Raw genomic sequence first — 15817 nt, forward strand, 5'->3', positions numbered from 1 at the left:
GATAAATTTATTTAAAACATGATATTTAGATGTGACTATGATAGGTTAGGCAATATACTTACTTGTTGTAGCGATAGGGAAACGATGGATTGCTTTTGAGAAAGTACCAGACTGGAACTGGGACAAACTCAGTAAGGCCAAGTGGTCAGTGTAATCTTGTATGTCATCCACAGCAGTTATCAGAAAACAAAAAAGGCCTAGTTATTAGATTAGGTCCACAATGAAGTCTGGACCCCAAGGAAAATAAGAACTTAACTTCTCCAGATTATTTTTACACAAATTTAGGATCTCTACAGGGCTACACAAGTAACTAGTCGTGAAATGAAATGTATTCTGTGAAATTAGAGAAATGTTTATCTGAAGCCAACTAATAAAATCTGTTTTCCTAATATAGTACTATTTATTAATATTGAATTACATGGTTGTTACGGGGGTGATATGACTAAAAATTATATTGGTTTTTGCATAAAATGTCCTTAGATAAGAGTCTTAAGTCATTTAAAAATAATAGAAACTATTGTCATCGCTAATCATCCAAACACATGAAAGGGAACCTAACAGTATAAGGAACAAAACTTTTATAACATGATTCAGGCTGCCTGAATGGCCTAATTGCACAGGTTAATATCAGACATCCCAAGAAACTTGGAGTAATTGTTGGCCAGCTAGAGATAGACAGTTGTTTTAATTTATCCAACATCCTCCTATTAAGCCAAACATTCAGAACTGGAGATATGCTGTGTGATTATTAATTAAACTAAGAGATAGTATTTTTTACACTAAAATAAAGATCTGTTTGCTGTTGCCTCAGTGTGGCTTCATATCATTGACACACCATATTTTCTTTAAGAAGTAATATCTGTATATCTTATTCATGAGGTAAACGTTAGGAAAAATGTAAAACTATATGACAATAGTTGTGTGTTCATCAGTATCCTCTGTTGTCAGAGTAAGGTGAGTTGATTAGATAATTACTTTTTTAGAAAAATGTTCTTTTACAACTGAATGTCCTATTGTGTTTTGAAATCTTCCTGCATGTTTTCTCATTTAATCCTCGAAGCAGTGCTGTTAGATAGGGATTATAGCATTAAGGAATTTAAGTAGGTTGTCTACTTGCCACAGCTAGTAATAATGAAGGTTTGGGCTTCTACCTGAATCTGAAGCTCTTGCTCCTGTTACTGCAGCAGGAGAGGCAATGTGTTGCACTGCAGAGAAGCAGTAGACACTGTTTCCTGAGGCAGGGGCCGGGGAGAGTTGTGTGTCTAAAAGGACACTTTCAGTCACCACTCATTTATCCTATTTTTGTGCTTTTCTATTTCTCAAGACTATATGAGCTAATATTTACTAAGTTATTGTAGTTCCTTTGGAATCACTTCAAAAATATTAATATAATATAGGATGGATAAACAATAAGGTCCTATTGTATAGCATAGGGAACTATATTCAATATCCTGTGACAAACCATAATGGAAAAGAATGTGGAAAAGAATACATATATTTGTATAACTGAGTCACTTTGCTGTCCAGAAGAAATTAATACAACATTGTAAATCATCTATACTTCAATAAAATTAAAAAACATTTAAAATATTAATGTAGAGGACAGGCTTTTCCCCTCCTTTGATTATTATTGCATTTCCTAATAAATGAGCTTTATTTGTGAATAAATCTAGCATATCTGCTGTAAGTTTTAATTCTCATGCAAATTCTCTGAAGTTGTTTTGTAAAATAGGTTATTCCATGAAACTACTGTTAAAAGGACTTTTTCTGTGGGAAACACTTCATTTATTTAAGGCAGTGAAAGGAATTAGCTTAATGACAATTGATGCTTTTTAATGAACTGAGTGGTAACTATAGGAACTTCTTAGGTAGTTCACTGACTTTTGTGTCTTTAGCAATTTCTCCTATGGTTATATGTAAAAGATAAAATCAGGCCCATGCCATTATTGTTAAAATTGTGTACCTTGTCATTTTTCTCTTCCTTCATCACTGAGGAATGTATACGTAAGTATTAGGTATTCTTATATGAGTATTTCTTTGAGAGGCCCTTAACGTTCATTATAAAAGGTGGAATATCACCGTTTTTCTAGATATAATGGTGACAGTGTCTGTACCTCTAAAATCCTTTTCTTGTGTTTGCCCCTCCCCTTTCAGAGAATGCCGTGTACACCTTTGGACTGGGACAGTTTGGTCAGCTGGGTCTTGGCACTTCAATTTTTGAAGCTTCAGAACCCAAAGTCATTGAGAATATTAAGGATCAGAAAATAAGTTATGTTTGCTGTGGAGAAAATCACACAGCTTTGATAACAGGTACAGATCAGAATTTCTGTTAATATACTTATGGAGCTGGGTATATTTTATTACAAAATAAATGAATATCTAATTTAAGCAAAGGAATTAATAACTGAGAAAATGGAATTCATTGTTTAATATGCCAATGTATAAAGTTGTAAACTACTTTTTCATATTTTAGTTTCATTTAAAATCAATGTAAATGATCCAAAGATTTAGAGCCTCAAAATATGTCATTGCTGTCAGAGGTAAGACCGTAATATTATACTTTGTCAGAAAGCTGGAATCTTTTTGAAATTGCATGGATTTGAAGGCTCTAAACTCTGCTCAGGCCAAAGGGAAAAGTCTCCTAAGAAAGAAATTATTTTGAAATATTCTCTCTGTTCAATCCTACAACTACATTCAGGCTGAGTAAATTCTTATGATGCTTCTGCCACCAGGAGGCGTTTTCAGGAGTAACTCTTTCTTACTTTCTCCACAGTGGTAGATAGAAAGGCACTTCAAAGACCATTAAATGAATACCTGGATCCTCTAGCTCTTCTGCTCTGTAGTTTCTCCTTTATCTGCGGAGATGCTGCTTTGGGCTTACTTCTCAACCTCAGAAACTAGGTGCTGCCAATATAGGACTCAGTAAAGGTGCTTCCCTAAAATGACTGACTCACCTATAGATAATTTTAATTACTTTGGAACAAAAGGTTCTATAATTTCTCTATTTGTAGCTCACATTTATGTCTAAAAAGTAAAGCATTGAAAAGTCATAAATCATATACTATTTTGAAATAATCCAGATACTGGTATTTTGCATTTTCCCCCTTCTTTTACAAGTTTCTGCTATGATGGAGCTCATCTAATGGTATCTGCTTAGGGAAACTAGGGATCAGCAAATACAAGGTACTACCACGTACTGTCCCTTCTTTCCCGAAGAACCTTTCAGAGAGAACTACATGCCCATTTTCAAGTATCAGTGTCCTTGTTAATGTAGCATGAAATTGAACTATATCAATGTAAAGAATTATTATTCATTCATAATCCCAGAAGAGATGTTGATATGTATGCCTTACTGCAGGGTCTTAAGCTCAGTTTCTGTGTCCTTACTGCCATTTTCCATCAACTCTAAATTGCCACTGATAGTAAATACACACTTTTTGTGAATTATCTAACATACAGTTAGGTTATGTGGTTAAAGTTTCATAATACTTTTCCTCCTGATGAAAGAAGTTATAGCACAAATAATTGAACACTAACTTTATTTGACTTTCTTGCTTATGAATCCTCCCCAGGGGCAGGTGTTATGAATTTTTTTTTTGTCCAGAACTCATGAGAGATATGTAGTGAGTTATCTGTAAGTTCTTGCGAGTTCCCCATTATAGCCAGTGACTCATGTTTTTAAAAGTTCTCTGAAGTTCTAAGTGTGATCAGGCAGCTTGCTCAGAGTTTATTTTTTCTGGCTAAAGATAATCAAGTTAAAAAAAACCTTCTTAACATTTTGAATAAGGATATCAGGGTCAAAAAAAGGAGGAAAGCAAAAAGATGATAAGGAGTATATATAAAGAAAGGGAATAAGTACCTAATAGTAAGAATTATAACAATCTAAATTTAGAATCTAGACACTGGTTATTGCTTATTTATAGGGAATCTACTTGTTTTTAATATATTAATTTTTGAAGTTGCTACTTTAGTGCATTATTTCTAATTATTTTCTCAGGCAGTGCTCTTGGCTTTTCTTAGTATACAATTACTTTGCCATCTTAAAGTACAAGTCCCCAAATATGATCTTGTCATTTCCCAGCTTAAAACCATTCATTTAGCTTATTACTGTTCTTTATATAAAGTTCAAAAATTCTTAATATGAGCTAATAAGATCCTCTGTGGTGTGATTCCTTCTTACCTCTTCAGACTCATCTCATACCACTCTCCTCTTTGTGCTCCAGACACATTGGTTGCCTTTCGGCTTCTTGACTGTGCTATGTTTTCTCTTGATTCACAGCCTTTGTATGTACTGCTGGCCTCTGCCTGGAAGATTCTTTGCTCCTTTCTTCTTGTAGCTAAACCCTAATCCTTTCAGCTTCAGTTTGAAAGCCTTTCCTAATCTCTGGACTAGAGGGAGAGCCCCTCCTCTGCACTCATGCTGGCACCTTTTCCCTTTACTTCTGCTTCCATGGCACTTACCTCACTTGAGATGGAAAGTATGAAAGAAAGCCTTGGGGAGGGAAGGTACAGAATAGCTGCTATGGCAGTAGGCAAAAGGATTAACTGGGGAGAAGCGACAAAACTACTCATCATCATCTTGGGCCCAGCTACATAGGGGACCCCAGTATTGATATAGGGACCAGCACCATGGTTGGTTTATGGCATTTCCTTCAGCAGCTTTCCACAACCCTGAAGCAGAAGTAAAAGAGACAGATGGATTGATCTAAACTAGTGGTGATTTTGTCTTCCCAGGGGACACATGACAGTCTCTGGAGATATTTTTGATTGTCACAACTGCAGAGGCAGGGTATTCTATGGGCATTTAGTAAGTAGAGGCCCAAGGATGCTGCTAAACATCCCACAATGCACAGGACAAACCCATATAACCAAGAATTATCTAGCCTCAAATGTCTGTAGTGCCAAGGTTGAAAAACCCTGACCTAATCAATGACCTGGGGAAAAAAGAAAATAGGTTGTATTGGGATGTAGGAAGTCAAAATACGAAAATCTCCTCCTTGAGATGATGGTATCACAAATTCTCATGCTGGATTGCTGCTGCTCCACACAACACCTCACACGACTGGGTGTCAACTTCACAAGCCACCAAGAACTTATTGATTTATTCATGGGGTATCTATTGTCTAATGTTATGTGTGGAAAACAGAAACCATAGAGAGTATGGAAACATCAATGGATCAGAGTAAATTCAGTGCAGAATATGAAGGGAAAATTGCAATGTAAGTTAATATGTTTGTCTATTTACAAATAGATCCACTTTTATAATTCTCTTCTTTTTTTTTTTTACTTTAGATTTAGGTCTTATGTATACTTTCGGAGATGGTCGGCATGGGAAATTAGGACTTGGAATGGAGAATTTTACCAATCAGTTCATTCCCGCTTTGTGTTCTAACCTTTTGAAGTTTACAGTACAGTTGGTAAGGGCATCACATTTCCCTATTTACATGTTCATATTCCTATATTTGAGTCTTTCAGTATTTCATAGAAAATGAGTACTTTTATGTTTATATGAAATAATATCATGACTATATCTAGTAGATATACTCATATCCAAAAGGCCAAGTGTCAGACATCATGGCACTCTGAAAATCTGTCCCTTTCCTAATGTTCCTCTTTTAAAATCTTCCTTTGCCCTAATCTTGACTCTTCTTCTTCATTCTCATATGTCTCTTAAGAGCCAGGACTGTGCTATGTCTGGAAGCTTTGTGTTTCCTGTAGCTCCCAGCAGAGTGCCTCACTCACAGTGGTCATCTGTAAATATTTGTTGGAGTAGATGTCATTAAGACTCTCAAATCCTGCACACAAAAAAAATCTGATAGTAAGTGAAGAGTTTTGAAAATATGTTTAATTGGCTGGATAAGGTGTTGTTTCAGTGACATCCCCATCAGGCACCGTATCTCTTTTGTTTCTAACACGTTTGCCAATTAAGAACTATAGAGTTGAAAATCATGTTTACTTGGTGATGATAATATCACTTGGAATTTGTTCTCTAAAGGCTCAGAGCTTCATACTATGGAACACTTCCATTCCTTGATTTGACACCTATTTAATGAACACCTGCTTGGTGCAAGATATCAGACCGAGGGTGAGGAATACAGAGCATGCAGTGATAAACACAGTGACCAGAATCTCATTCACTAAGCTTATCATCTTATGGGGAAGATCATTTTGAAAAAGTGCTATGTAGAAAACATATCAATTTTAACTTTGAAAATATTATGAAGGAAAGTTCAGAGTATGATACTCTACGCCACCGTCTAGAACACTATGAAGATATCAGAAGTCTGTGTATTACAAACACAATGCTTTTTTAAGCAGTTTGTTGGAAATCAGCTATTTCTCAAAATCGTTTCAGCGTTGATTTCATTTTTCATTGCTCCATCATTGTGCATGCTTGCGTTTTGCTGTCAGGACTTTTAAGCATTAAACTTTAAAAATCTTCTTGTAAAGACAAAGGCTTGAAGACATAATTATCCCAAGAGACTGACTTATTCTTGGGTCCCTTATTTCCAAGTAGAACTTCTCTGTGTAATTTTTTCAACTTGTTAGTGTTGCTCCCAGATTAAAATTGCATTTTTTAACTTGCAAAGAGAAATATAATGTGCCAAATAGTTTTTTTTCTCTATACTATATATGCAGTTGAAAGTAAAATGGTATGTTAAACTTGTTCTAATTTTCAATGATAGTGTTTAAAGAATATATATTGTAATTCATGTGTGTGTGTGTGTGTATGTGTGTGTGTGTCTGGAGAGAGAGAGAGAGATTCAGTCAGTTTAGGAAGTCTACCACTAAGTTAATGTTTTGTAGCTGAAAACTGTTAAAAAACTATTTTTGTTTGAAGCCAATGTCAATTAATTTATCTGTAAATTTATGCTGCAGGTAGCTTGCGGTGGATGTCATATGCTAGTTTTTGCCACTCCACGAGTTGATGTGATAGAAGGTGTTGAGTTAGATGAAATAAACGATTGCTACTCACCTTCAGATACATCTCTGCCCATCAGTGATCTGACCTCAGGAAACATACTGCAGAGATCTTTACCAGCACGTGTGCGGCGAAGAGAGAGGGTACAGTCGTGGCCTATTCTATATAATAATATCGTCTAGCACTGCAAAGAAAACTGGAAGAAAACAGATTTATTTTCTTTTTAAACCAAAAAAGTGTCTTCTTAGATAAATTTACTAGATAAAATGATTAGAATTGAGGGCTTACAAACTTTTAAAGCAAACTCAGAATTAAACACACAAATGAGAACATTGAAATTATCATGGCTAACCTTTGCTTGTAGACAGTGGTACTTATCGTTCTCTTATCACCTCAGATTGAACGCTAAGTTGTTTTCTCAACCATCTGTGGATTGACTTCTACTTTGCTTTTATCTTTTAAAGCTAATACCTCATGAGCAGTGAAAGGTATATATATTAGAAATATAAATAATATATATATATTATAATGAAAGGTGGAAAACAAAGAAATAAGGACTTTAGTTTGAGAGGAAATATTCTTTCTCAGTTAAATTTAGAGATTCTCATTCTGTGCTTTAAAATTATCCAGTGACACTTAATATTTTTAAAAAATGCCAAATAACTTTTAAAGGAGGCATTCCTTTTTTAAAAAAATTACCTTACTTTCCAAAATGCGTTCCTTTAGCAGTAAGAACGTTAAGTTTGACTTTTCATTATGAAAAAGTATATATGGAAAAATTGAGATATATATCCCATAAGTATTTTGTAGTTGTTGTTGGTTTGTGTCTCATGAGTAACTTTTATTTTTCAGGGAAGGCAGAGAAAAGCCCCACACACTTTTCCCCATCTTGTGAAAAACAGACTTCCAAGTTGACAATTTAGAGCAACTTAGATACAGAGGCAACAAAATAAAACATTTTTGAGCCCTCGCAGATTATTAAAAAAAGTAAATGTTGTAGGATGTTGGCCAACTTTGAGGTCTCTCTCTTCAATATTTTTAGCAACCTCAGGGTAGTTTATGTCGATATTGAATATATAACGTTATCTAACAGTTTACTTAACCTGTTTTAAAGGAGAAATCCCCAGACTCTGTTCGAATGACAGGGACACTACCTCCAATTGAAGGGACTCTTGTACCACCCGTTTGTTTTTCACCTCGTCCAGTTCCTTGCTATATGTCTGCAACTAATCTGCTAGAGAAAATGATGCCTAATGAGGAGAGCCCTATGCAGCCAATTAAACCAGGTAACGTTTGATGCTCTGCCTGCTCTCAGAAGAAATGTACCACTTATTCCTGTTGTTTTCATGTTCATCTTAAGATGTTTTCTCCAATTAAATTGTTTTCTTCCTAGTTAGTGACCGACATCTCTCATTTGAACTCAAATCCAAGAATACTCTTACTAATAGAAAGCATCTTTGATGACCTTAAAAATCCCATGTAATGACAGCAGCGTATCTTTATAGAGCAGTGTATAACATCCATATTACCTTCTCTTACATTATCTCCTTTAAACCCAGAAGCAACTCCATGAAATAGGTGGGAATTATATTCTTCATTTTTATATACGAGAAAAGCAAGTCTTGAAGAGATTGGGTGACTTGCCCAAGGTAACTCAGTTTTATAAATGAAGTGAACAGGATTTGAATGCAGGTCTTGTGGACCTATGTGAAGTTCTGCATTTAAGCAATATAGCATCATGGTTAAGAGCATGGGATGTAGAGTCAAATTGATCTGGGATCCGATGCCAGCTCTGACATTTATTAACTATGTGACTGACTTTGGGAAAGTTACTTAATTTTTCTACACCTCAGTTTCTATATCTTTGAAATAACTTTAATAATACCTACTTTAGAGAGTGCATGACAGTTAAATGAGATAAGGCATATAAAATACTTAGCATTGAGTCTAGCACCTCCAGAAACCTCTTGATAAATATAGGCATAGTTATTATTAATAGCTCTGCCTCACTGCTTATTAGATACAGATTTCATGTTTTAAATTATAATTCCAGCTCTTTAGCCATTATACACCTCTTCTAAACAGTTTTGTTTATAGACATTTGTGTATCTTAGGAGTGTGTTTCTGTTACTGCAAGGCATGTACTCAGATGATAGGGGCAGGGCAAGAAGCTAGGACTAGGAAATCAGAGTAAGCAGTAGGTTTGGAATTAAGATAATCTGGGCATCTGGGATTAAGAACTGTGGCACAGATAATTTTAATATCTTTGGGCTCAGGAAAAGGTTTAGGTAACAAAGGATCAGAACTCAGGCAAGAATTGTGGGCCATGGGAATAGAATATTGTCTACATCTAGGCCCTTGATAATGAACCAGGTTTCTTACATCTCACCCACAACTTCTGTATGTTTCCTTTGGAGCTAAGAATCACTGGTACTCTTCAGCCCTGTATATGGGAAAAGTAGATTCTAACAACAGTGTGTGTAAGGAAGAGAGAAGTATATGGTTTGGGGCAAGTTGTTTCCCACTTTAAGAGATTTGAATGTGAAGATAGAATTTTGTAGCTAGAGCAAAAGAAAAAGCCATCCCTTATCTTTTGTGACTATTTGCTAAAACCAACTTAATAAAAAATATTTTGAAAGTTATATCCAACATATAATGTGACTTTTTCTAAGTTATATGCAGACTTCAGTATTTCTCATGGAGGGAAGGAGGTCAGGGAAGACATGGCTGAGAAGGTGACATTTAAGCTAAGACATAAAGGATAAGATTCCAGGCAAGGAAAATAATGTAGGTAAAGGTTTGGAGGCAGTTTTTAGGAAAAGGAAAGAAGATCATTGGGGTTAGAGAACGAGGGAAAAGGCAGGACAAGATGTTGTTGGAAAAAGAGACAGCAGAAAAATATTCATGGTTTTATAGGCCATGAGAGGCCTATTTGATTTGAGTGTTTTTCTCAAAAATACTAGAAAGTCATTAAAGGGTTTTAAACAGTGGAATGATGTGCTCCAATCCCATTTACTTTTTTTTTTTCATTTACATTTTTCTTTCCATTTATCTTTTAAGATGATCACTTTTGCCTGTGTGTGAAGGTAGGGGTGCCAGACTAGAGGTAGGAAGAATACTTAAGAGCCTTTTGCAAGAGATGATGGTGTATGAACCTAAGGTGTTCACAGTGGAGATAGAGAGAAGGGGGCACATTTGAAATACATTTTAGACACAACCAACTGAACTTGCTAAACTTGTTAATGGATTACACATAGATGTGTAAGCAGGAGTGCCGAGACCAGCTCGGCGACTCGAGGTGAGTGACGGGTGCCGCAAGCTTGAAGAAGACACAGACACAGACTGAAGAGAAAGATGGGACCGGGGGACTCAAGACCTCTAGGATCAAGAGCCCTGCTGACTCATCCCAGGTTGCTTTTATTGAGTTCGTGGGCTAACATTCTCAGGTTACACTCATAAACAATCAAAGGCCTCACATGACTGGGGCAATGATCCTTGTTTGCCTCCTGGGTCCGAGCTGAGCAGGTGTGGATTTGAGCTGGGTGTGGAGAGCAAAACAGCCCTGGGGGCAGGAGACCTCTCTCAGATATTGGGGGTCTGTGCCCCACCTGTGTTGGCCCCCCTGCGACTGTGCCTGTCTTAGGTTGTTCCTCCCTTGAGGAATCTTACCTGTCTCTGGCTAACCAGTCATCCTCCAGGGCCAAACACGGTGATATAAGGAAGGCTTTATGCACCACCCCTGTTGGCCCCTCTGCGGCTGTGCCTGTCTTAGGTTGTTCCTCCTCTGAGGAATCTTACCCGTCTTTGGCTAACCAGCCATCCTTCAGGACCAAACAGGGTGATATTAGTCTCCACGCCCCGCACCCTCAGCTCCTCCACTGCTCAAGCAGGACATTCTGAATCCCATCTCTCGGCCCACATACTTCAACATTTTCAAGGTTTCAAAAAGGTTCCCGAATGTCTTCCCACACAGGAGGATGGTTGACTGGTTTGAGGAAAAAAATTAAAAATTGAGCTTGAGATACCTGTGGGATATCCAAGCAGAAATATCAAGTAGGCAGTTGAAAATGAAAGAATAACATTCAGAAGAGAGGTCTGGACTAGAAATAGAAATTTGGAAACTGTCAACATAGAGATGGTATTTAAAATCCACGGAAGTTGGTGAAATCACCTATTAGACAGTAGAGTAGGAAGAAAAGAGGGCCCCGAATTGAGTCCTGAGAATGTCTAACACTTAGAAAGTAGGAGAGGAAGAGCCAGCAAAGCCACCTTCCTCAGCCTCATCAGCCAGTAGGGTAGGAGGAGGGAAATGAGAGAGTAGGGTCATGAATTCAAAGTACTGCTCAAAGCTCAAGGAAAAGGAGTTCAAAGAAGCATCCCATGGATTTGGCATCATGGAGATTTTTGGTGATCCCGACAAGAGTAGTTCCAGGGGAAGATCAGGACAAAAGGCAGAGTGTTAAAAGTTGAGGCATGAAGGGGAAATGAGGAAGTGAAGAGGAGTGTGTAGAGGAAGTGAAGAGGAGATAGAGTGTGTAGATAGTTCTTTTGCCTATTTTGGTCCTGAAGAGGAGCAGAGAAATGGGCTGGTATCTAGAGGGAGATGTGGAGTCAATGGGAAATATTAGAGCATATTTGTATGCTAATGGACATGAGCCAGTAGTCCCAAACAGATTGGTAGCGCATGAGAGAGAGGGTATAACCAAAGATGCAAAGCTCTTGAGAAGACAGGAGGGGCAAGCATACAGAACAGTCTTTGTTAAGAGGAAGGACACATCCTATATTTTAACAGGAAAACGTAGGTAAGTTTGTACATTTGTTGGTGAGAAGATAAAACAGATCAGGTCTGATGACTTCTATTTTCTCAGTCAAGCCTAAGGGCAAGACCATGAGCTTAAATGATATACTATCTATTTTTCAAACCTCCTTTCTCTGCCATCTCCAATCTAGCCTGCTTAGTACTTTTCTATATTAATCTCCTTCAGGTGCAGTTTAGTTCCCATCTGCTCCAATGTCTTCAGAGGATCCCTAATATTTTTTTAAAATAATTGCCCAATGTAACTCCCACCTGCTTTTCTAGCTTCATCTCTCAGTAGCCTTTTTTTTATAACCTTAACTTAGGTCATGAATCTACAGACTGTGGCCCGTGGGTCAAATCTGGCCAGCCACCAGTTTTTATAAAGTTTATTAGAACCCAGTCATGCCCATTCATTTATGTATCGTCTTTGGCTCTACTTTCACACTTCAGTGTTAGAGTTTGAGTAATTAGGACAGAGACTATATGGCCACAAAGCCTAAAACGTTTGCTATGTGGCCTTTTACAGAAAAAGTTTGCTGACCCCTGATTTTGACCAAACTGAGCTCTTCACAGTCAGACTGAGTGGAAAGGCTGTGAAGTCAAGGCAGACTTGAGATTGACACTTGACACCGAAAGAGTCATTGAACTTTAGTTTATTCATTTGTGAAATGGGGATATAACACTTAGCTCTCTTATTGTCATGGAGTTAACCTGACATGTATGAAAGCATATGTTCCAAGCACACGGTAAACCTTCAATACAAGCCATTCCACAGCTTCTGTTAGCACAGGGCTTATTTTCTTCCCCATCTCTGCCTCTGAGAATTCTACTCATCCATCATTCCCTGTAACTCCTTAGTGAAACATTTCCTGATTCCCAGCATTCGGATGTGATTTCTTATTCCTCTATATCATATGTTTTATATTCCCTTCCAGACTATAAGTTCGTTAAGATTTAGTAGCTACTTAAGTTCATATGTTCTACATAATACCTCACATGGAATAAAGACAAACAGGTTATTTGTTCGTTTGAATTGAATGAATTTACAAGGGAGAGATCACTGTGGACTGGCATTTTTAGTGAAGACTTCATTAAGGAGCTCCTCTTAAATATATATGTGCTAAATGGGGGTATGATAATTGAGAAAAATATAAGGTCAAATAAAGCTTGTAACTTTTAATTATCTGCTTTATGATTTAATAACCTTGCAGTTTTCTATGCAAGTTTCCGGGTCCTTGTACTAGTTTTCTGTTGCTACATGAGAAATGACTCTAAAACTTAGGTTAAAACAACAAACATTTACTATCTCACATAGTTTCTAAGGGTCAAGAATCCAGGAAGAGTCTAGCTGCATGGTTCTGGCTCAGGATATTTCATGTAGCTGTAGTCACAGTGTTAGATGGGGCTGCAGTCATTTGAAGGCTCAACTGGAGCTGGAGGATCTTCTTCCAAGCTCACTCACGTGGCCATTGGCAGGAGGCTTCACTTTCTCAGCACATGGGCTTCTCCCTGGGGATGCTCACAGCAGGGCTTCCCCCAGAGCAAGTGATCCAAGAAAGAGAGAGAGAGAGAGAGAGGGAGATAACACGTGCACTCGCGTGTGACAGAGCTAAGAGCTAAGCCACAATAGCATCACAATTATATCTGCTTTATTTTATTGGCCCTACAGACCAACCTGGTAAAATGTGGAAGGGAACTACACAAGGGTATGCGTAGCAGGAGGATGTGGGTTGTTATGGATCTTTTTGGGGACTGGCCATCACAGTGCTTGATACCTGGGTAGTAATTACCCCAAATGAGTAATGTTTGCCTGTTCATATGAATGAAGCAATTGTTATCTCATCAGTGTCATAGTTTTTAAATTTTCAAAAAGATTTTAAAACCTGTTATCACTGTGAATGAATTCTGTTCAGTTCCCTTATTATGAGGTTAAAGGACCTTTAGTAAAATTATAACTGTACTTTTGTATTACAGAATAATTTATTTTCTAGTTGTCTTTCACTTTCCTGTTGAAATATGGTTTTCTCTTCTCTCTTTTAATCAGATTATTTTCAACATAAAATGACCAAAGGGAAAGAGACAGACAATTTTTCAGCAGAGGATTCAGAAAGCCTTGGAGAAACTACTGATGTCTTAAATATGGTAATAGTTTTCCTATTTATGTGACATAGATATGTTTGAATTTTAGTTCCTCATGTATTTGTATGTGTACGTCTGTGTATATGTCTACTTCCTAAGACGTTATATGTATAGAAAAAAGTTTTTTCTTTTTGTTTTGGTTTCATTCATTATTTTAAAATCAGCTTTATTGAGGTATAGGTTACATATAGTAAAATTCATTTCAACCCTCACATTATTAGTATCAGTTGAGTTGATTATATGACTGACTGACAACTGTTTTGTATGAATTTTATTTATATATTTTTAAAAATCAATATATAATCATATATAGATATATGTGTATAAGTATATAATCATATATGTAGTATTCTTTTTAGAACATATTTTTTAAATTTATTTCAGACACATATGATGAGCCTGAATTCCAATGAAAAATCATTACAGTTATCACCAATTCAAAAACAAAAGGTATAATATGGAGAGTTATTTTTACTATGGTGGGTAAGAACAGTTTAAATTATTTATGTTTTTCTTGAAAGGTTTCTGGAAAGAACACAAGAAAGGTAAGCATTCACTTACTTCAGGATTTAAAAGACGGGGATACAGTATATATAGCCTCAGTTTGGTCTTGTTCTGTTGGTATGTATTTTCTGTGATGCAACAAGAGTGGCAGAATTTCACTGCCAAAATTTGCTCTTTGGAGTCACTAAGTAACACTAACCATACTTTATTACCGTCAAGGCAAAAGATTTTTATTACAGTTCTTAAGTGATAGAAGAGGCTACTGTTGATGAGTGCCTCTCACACTTTGGTTGAGTGTGACTTTGGGTGAGTTACCTTGCTGACCTTATAGGATAGTAACTTCTTTTCTAGCTCTAAAATTTTGTGGTTTTAGTTGAAATGTTTGATAATTGCTTTTACACTGTTTGGAATGGGCTTTAATTTATCAAGGAATTGGTAGCATAAAAACAAGATTAAACATTTGGAAATTAGTCAAAAATATGCATGGGTGGTAAAGAGACACTTTTAATGAATAACAAATGAATAGCAAGAGGAAGGAATATTGTGGTTTTCACAACCCTGGAGAGATAAAGGCCTGTCCTAAAATCATTTGCTTTTCCTGGCTTTAAGGACCAGTGACGTGAAAGGATGAAGGGTTGAGGATTAGAAAAATAAATTTGAGAAATATAAATTGAAGGACGAAGGCTACAGACAACATTTAATTTATATTTCTAGTGCCTTTGCTACATTGTTAAAGTAGAAATCCTTAAAATTGAAGTCACTGAAATGCAAGAGAATCTTGCTAAATTATAAAAATTTAGTGCCAATCCTCATTAGTCTTATCTATATTTTACTTAGAAGCATGGTGAATAACAGCATTCTCTTTGAACGTGGAAGAGCTTTTCTCCTAACATAGTTATGGAAGTTCAGTGACTGACTGATTTATTGACTTGACTATACTTCCAAGCAGACATCTTTTGTGTGTCTTTCTTTCCTCTTAGACTCTGGGCTCTGCCTCTTCTGTGCTACTTTATTGTGCTAAGGAAATAAAGGCACATAACATTTAGAAATCATTTCTGGCAGCTGGGCCTTTGTCTCTCTTAGGGCTCTTGAAAGAATCGTGACTTTTTAAAGACGAGACCTAGATCAAATAGAAAAGGAAAGCATTTTCTTTTAAAATGGTATATGTTTTATACTTCACATAGTCCTTTCAAGTAGAGGCCCTACCAAGCCTACTTTAGTGACTAAAAAAAGATTTATTACAGTATTTCTATATATTAATTTTTAACTTATGCTGTTTTAATAATTTAGCGAAAAATGACCTCTTTGTAGGCCTAGCACCATCACAATTTATAAAACTTGATTTAGTGAGGTTTTACTCTCTAGAGACCCAAATTCATCGACTGTTTCAATCCATTAGCTTGTAGAATTTAGGTCAACAATTTGATTTTTGCCTTATTTTGTCCAGCAGGAAA

The 15817-nt window shown here is 36.5% G+C and overlaps 1 protein-coding gene across 5 annotated transcripts in view; it reads left to right on the plus strand.

Annotated features, from left to right (window-relative positions):
• The window catches only part of RPGR (retinitis pigmentosa GTPase regulator), a 68867-nt gene that overhangs the window by 13513 nt on the left and 39537 nt on the right, over positions 1 to 15817 (plus strand). For 4 of the 5 annotated variants that reach the window (XR_009050229.1, XM_057717698.1, XM_057717700.1 and 1 more), the window contains exons 8-13: positions 2155 to 2310; positions 5293 to 5417; positions 6880 to 7065; positions 8037 to 8208; positions 13765 to 13862; positions 14244 to 14309. Coding sequence is in view for 4 of the 5 variants with exons in the window: in XM_057717698.1 (XP_057573681.1) it covers positions 2155 to 2310; positions 5293 to 5417; positions 6880 to 7065; positions 8037 to 8208; positions 13765 to 13862; positions 14244 to 14309 (803 nt within the window). In the remaining variant the exon portion in view is untranslated. The remainder of the gene's footprint in view (positions 1 to 2154; positions 2311 to 5292; positions 5418 to 6879; positions 7066 to 8036; positions 8209 to 13764; positions 13863 to 14243; positions 14310 to 15817) is intronic. The other variant, XM_057717699.1, reaches the window with a different exon arrangement.

Source organism: Hippopotamus amphibius, chromosome X, assembly GCF_030028045.1.
Source record: "Hippopotamus amphibius kiboko isolate mHipAmp2 chromosome X, mHipAmp2.hap2, whole genome shotgun sequence".
NCBI classification, from domain to species: domain Eukaryota; kingdom Metazoa; phylum Chordata; class Mammalia; order Artiodactyla; family Hippopotamidae; genus Hippopotamus; species Hippopotamus amphibius.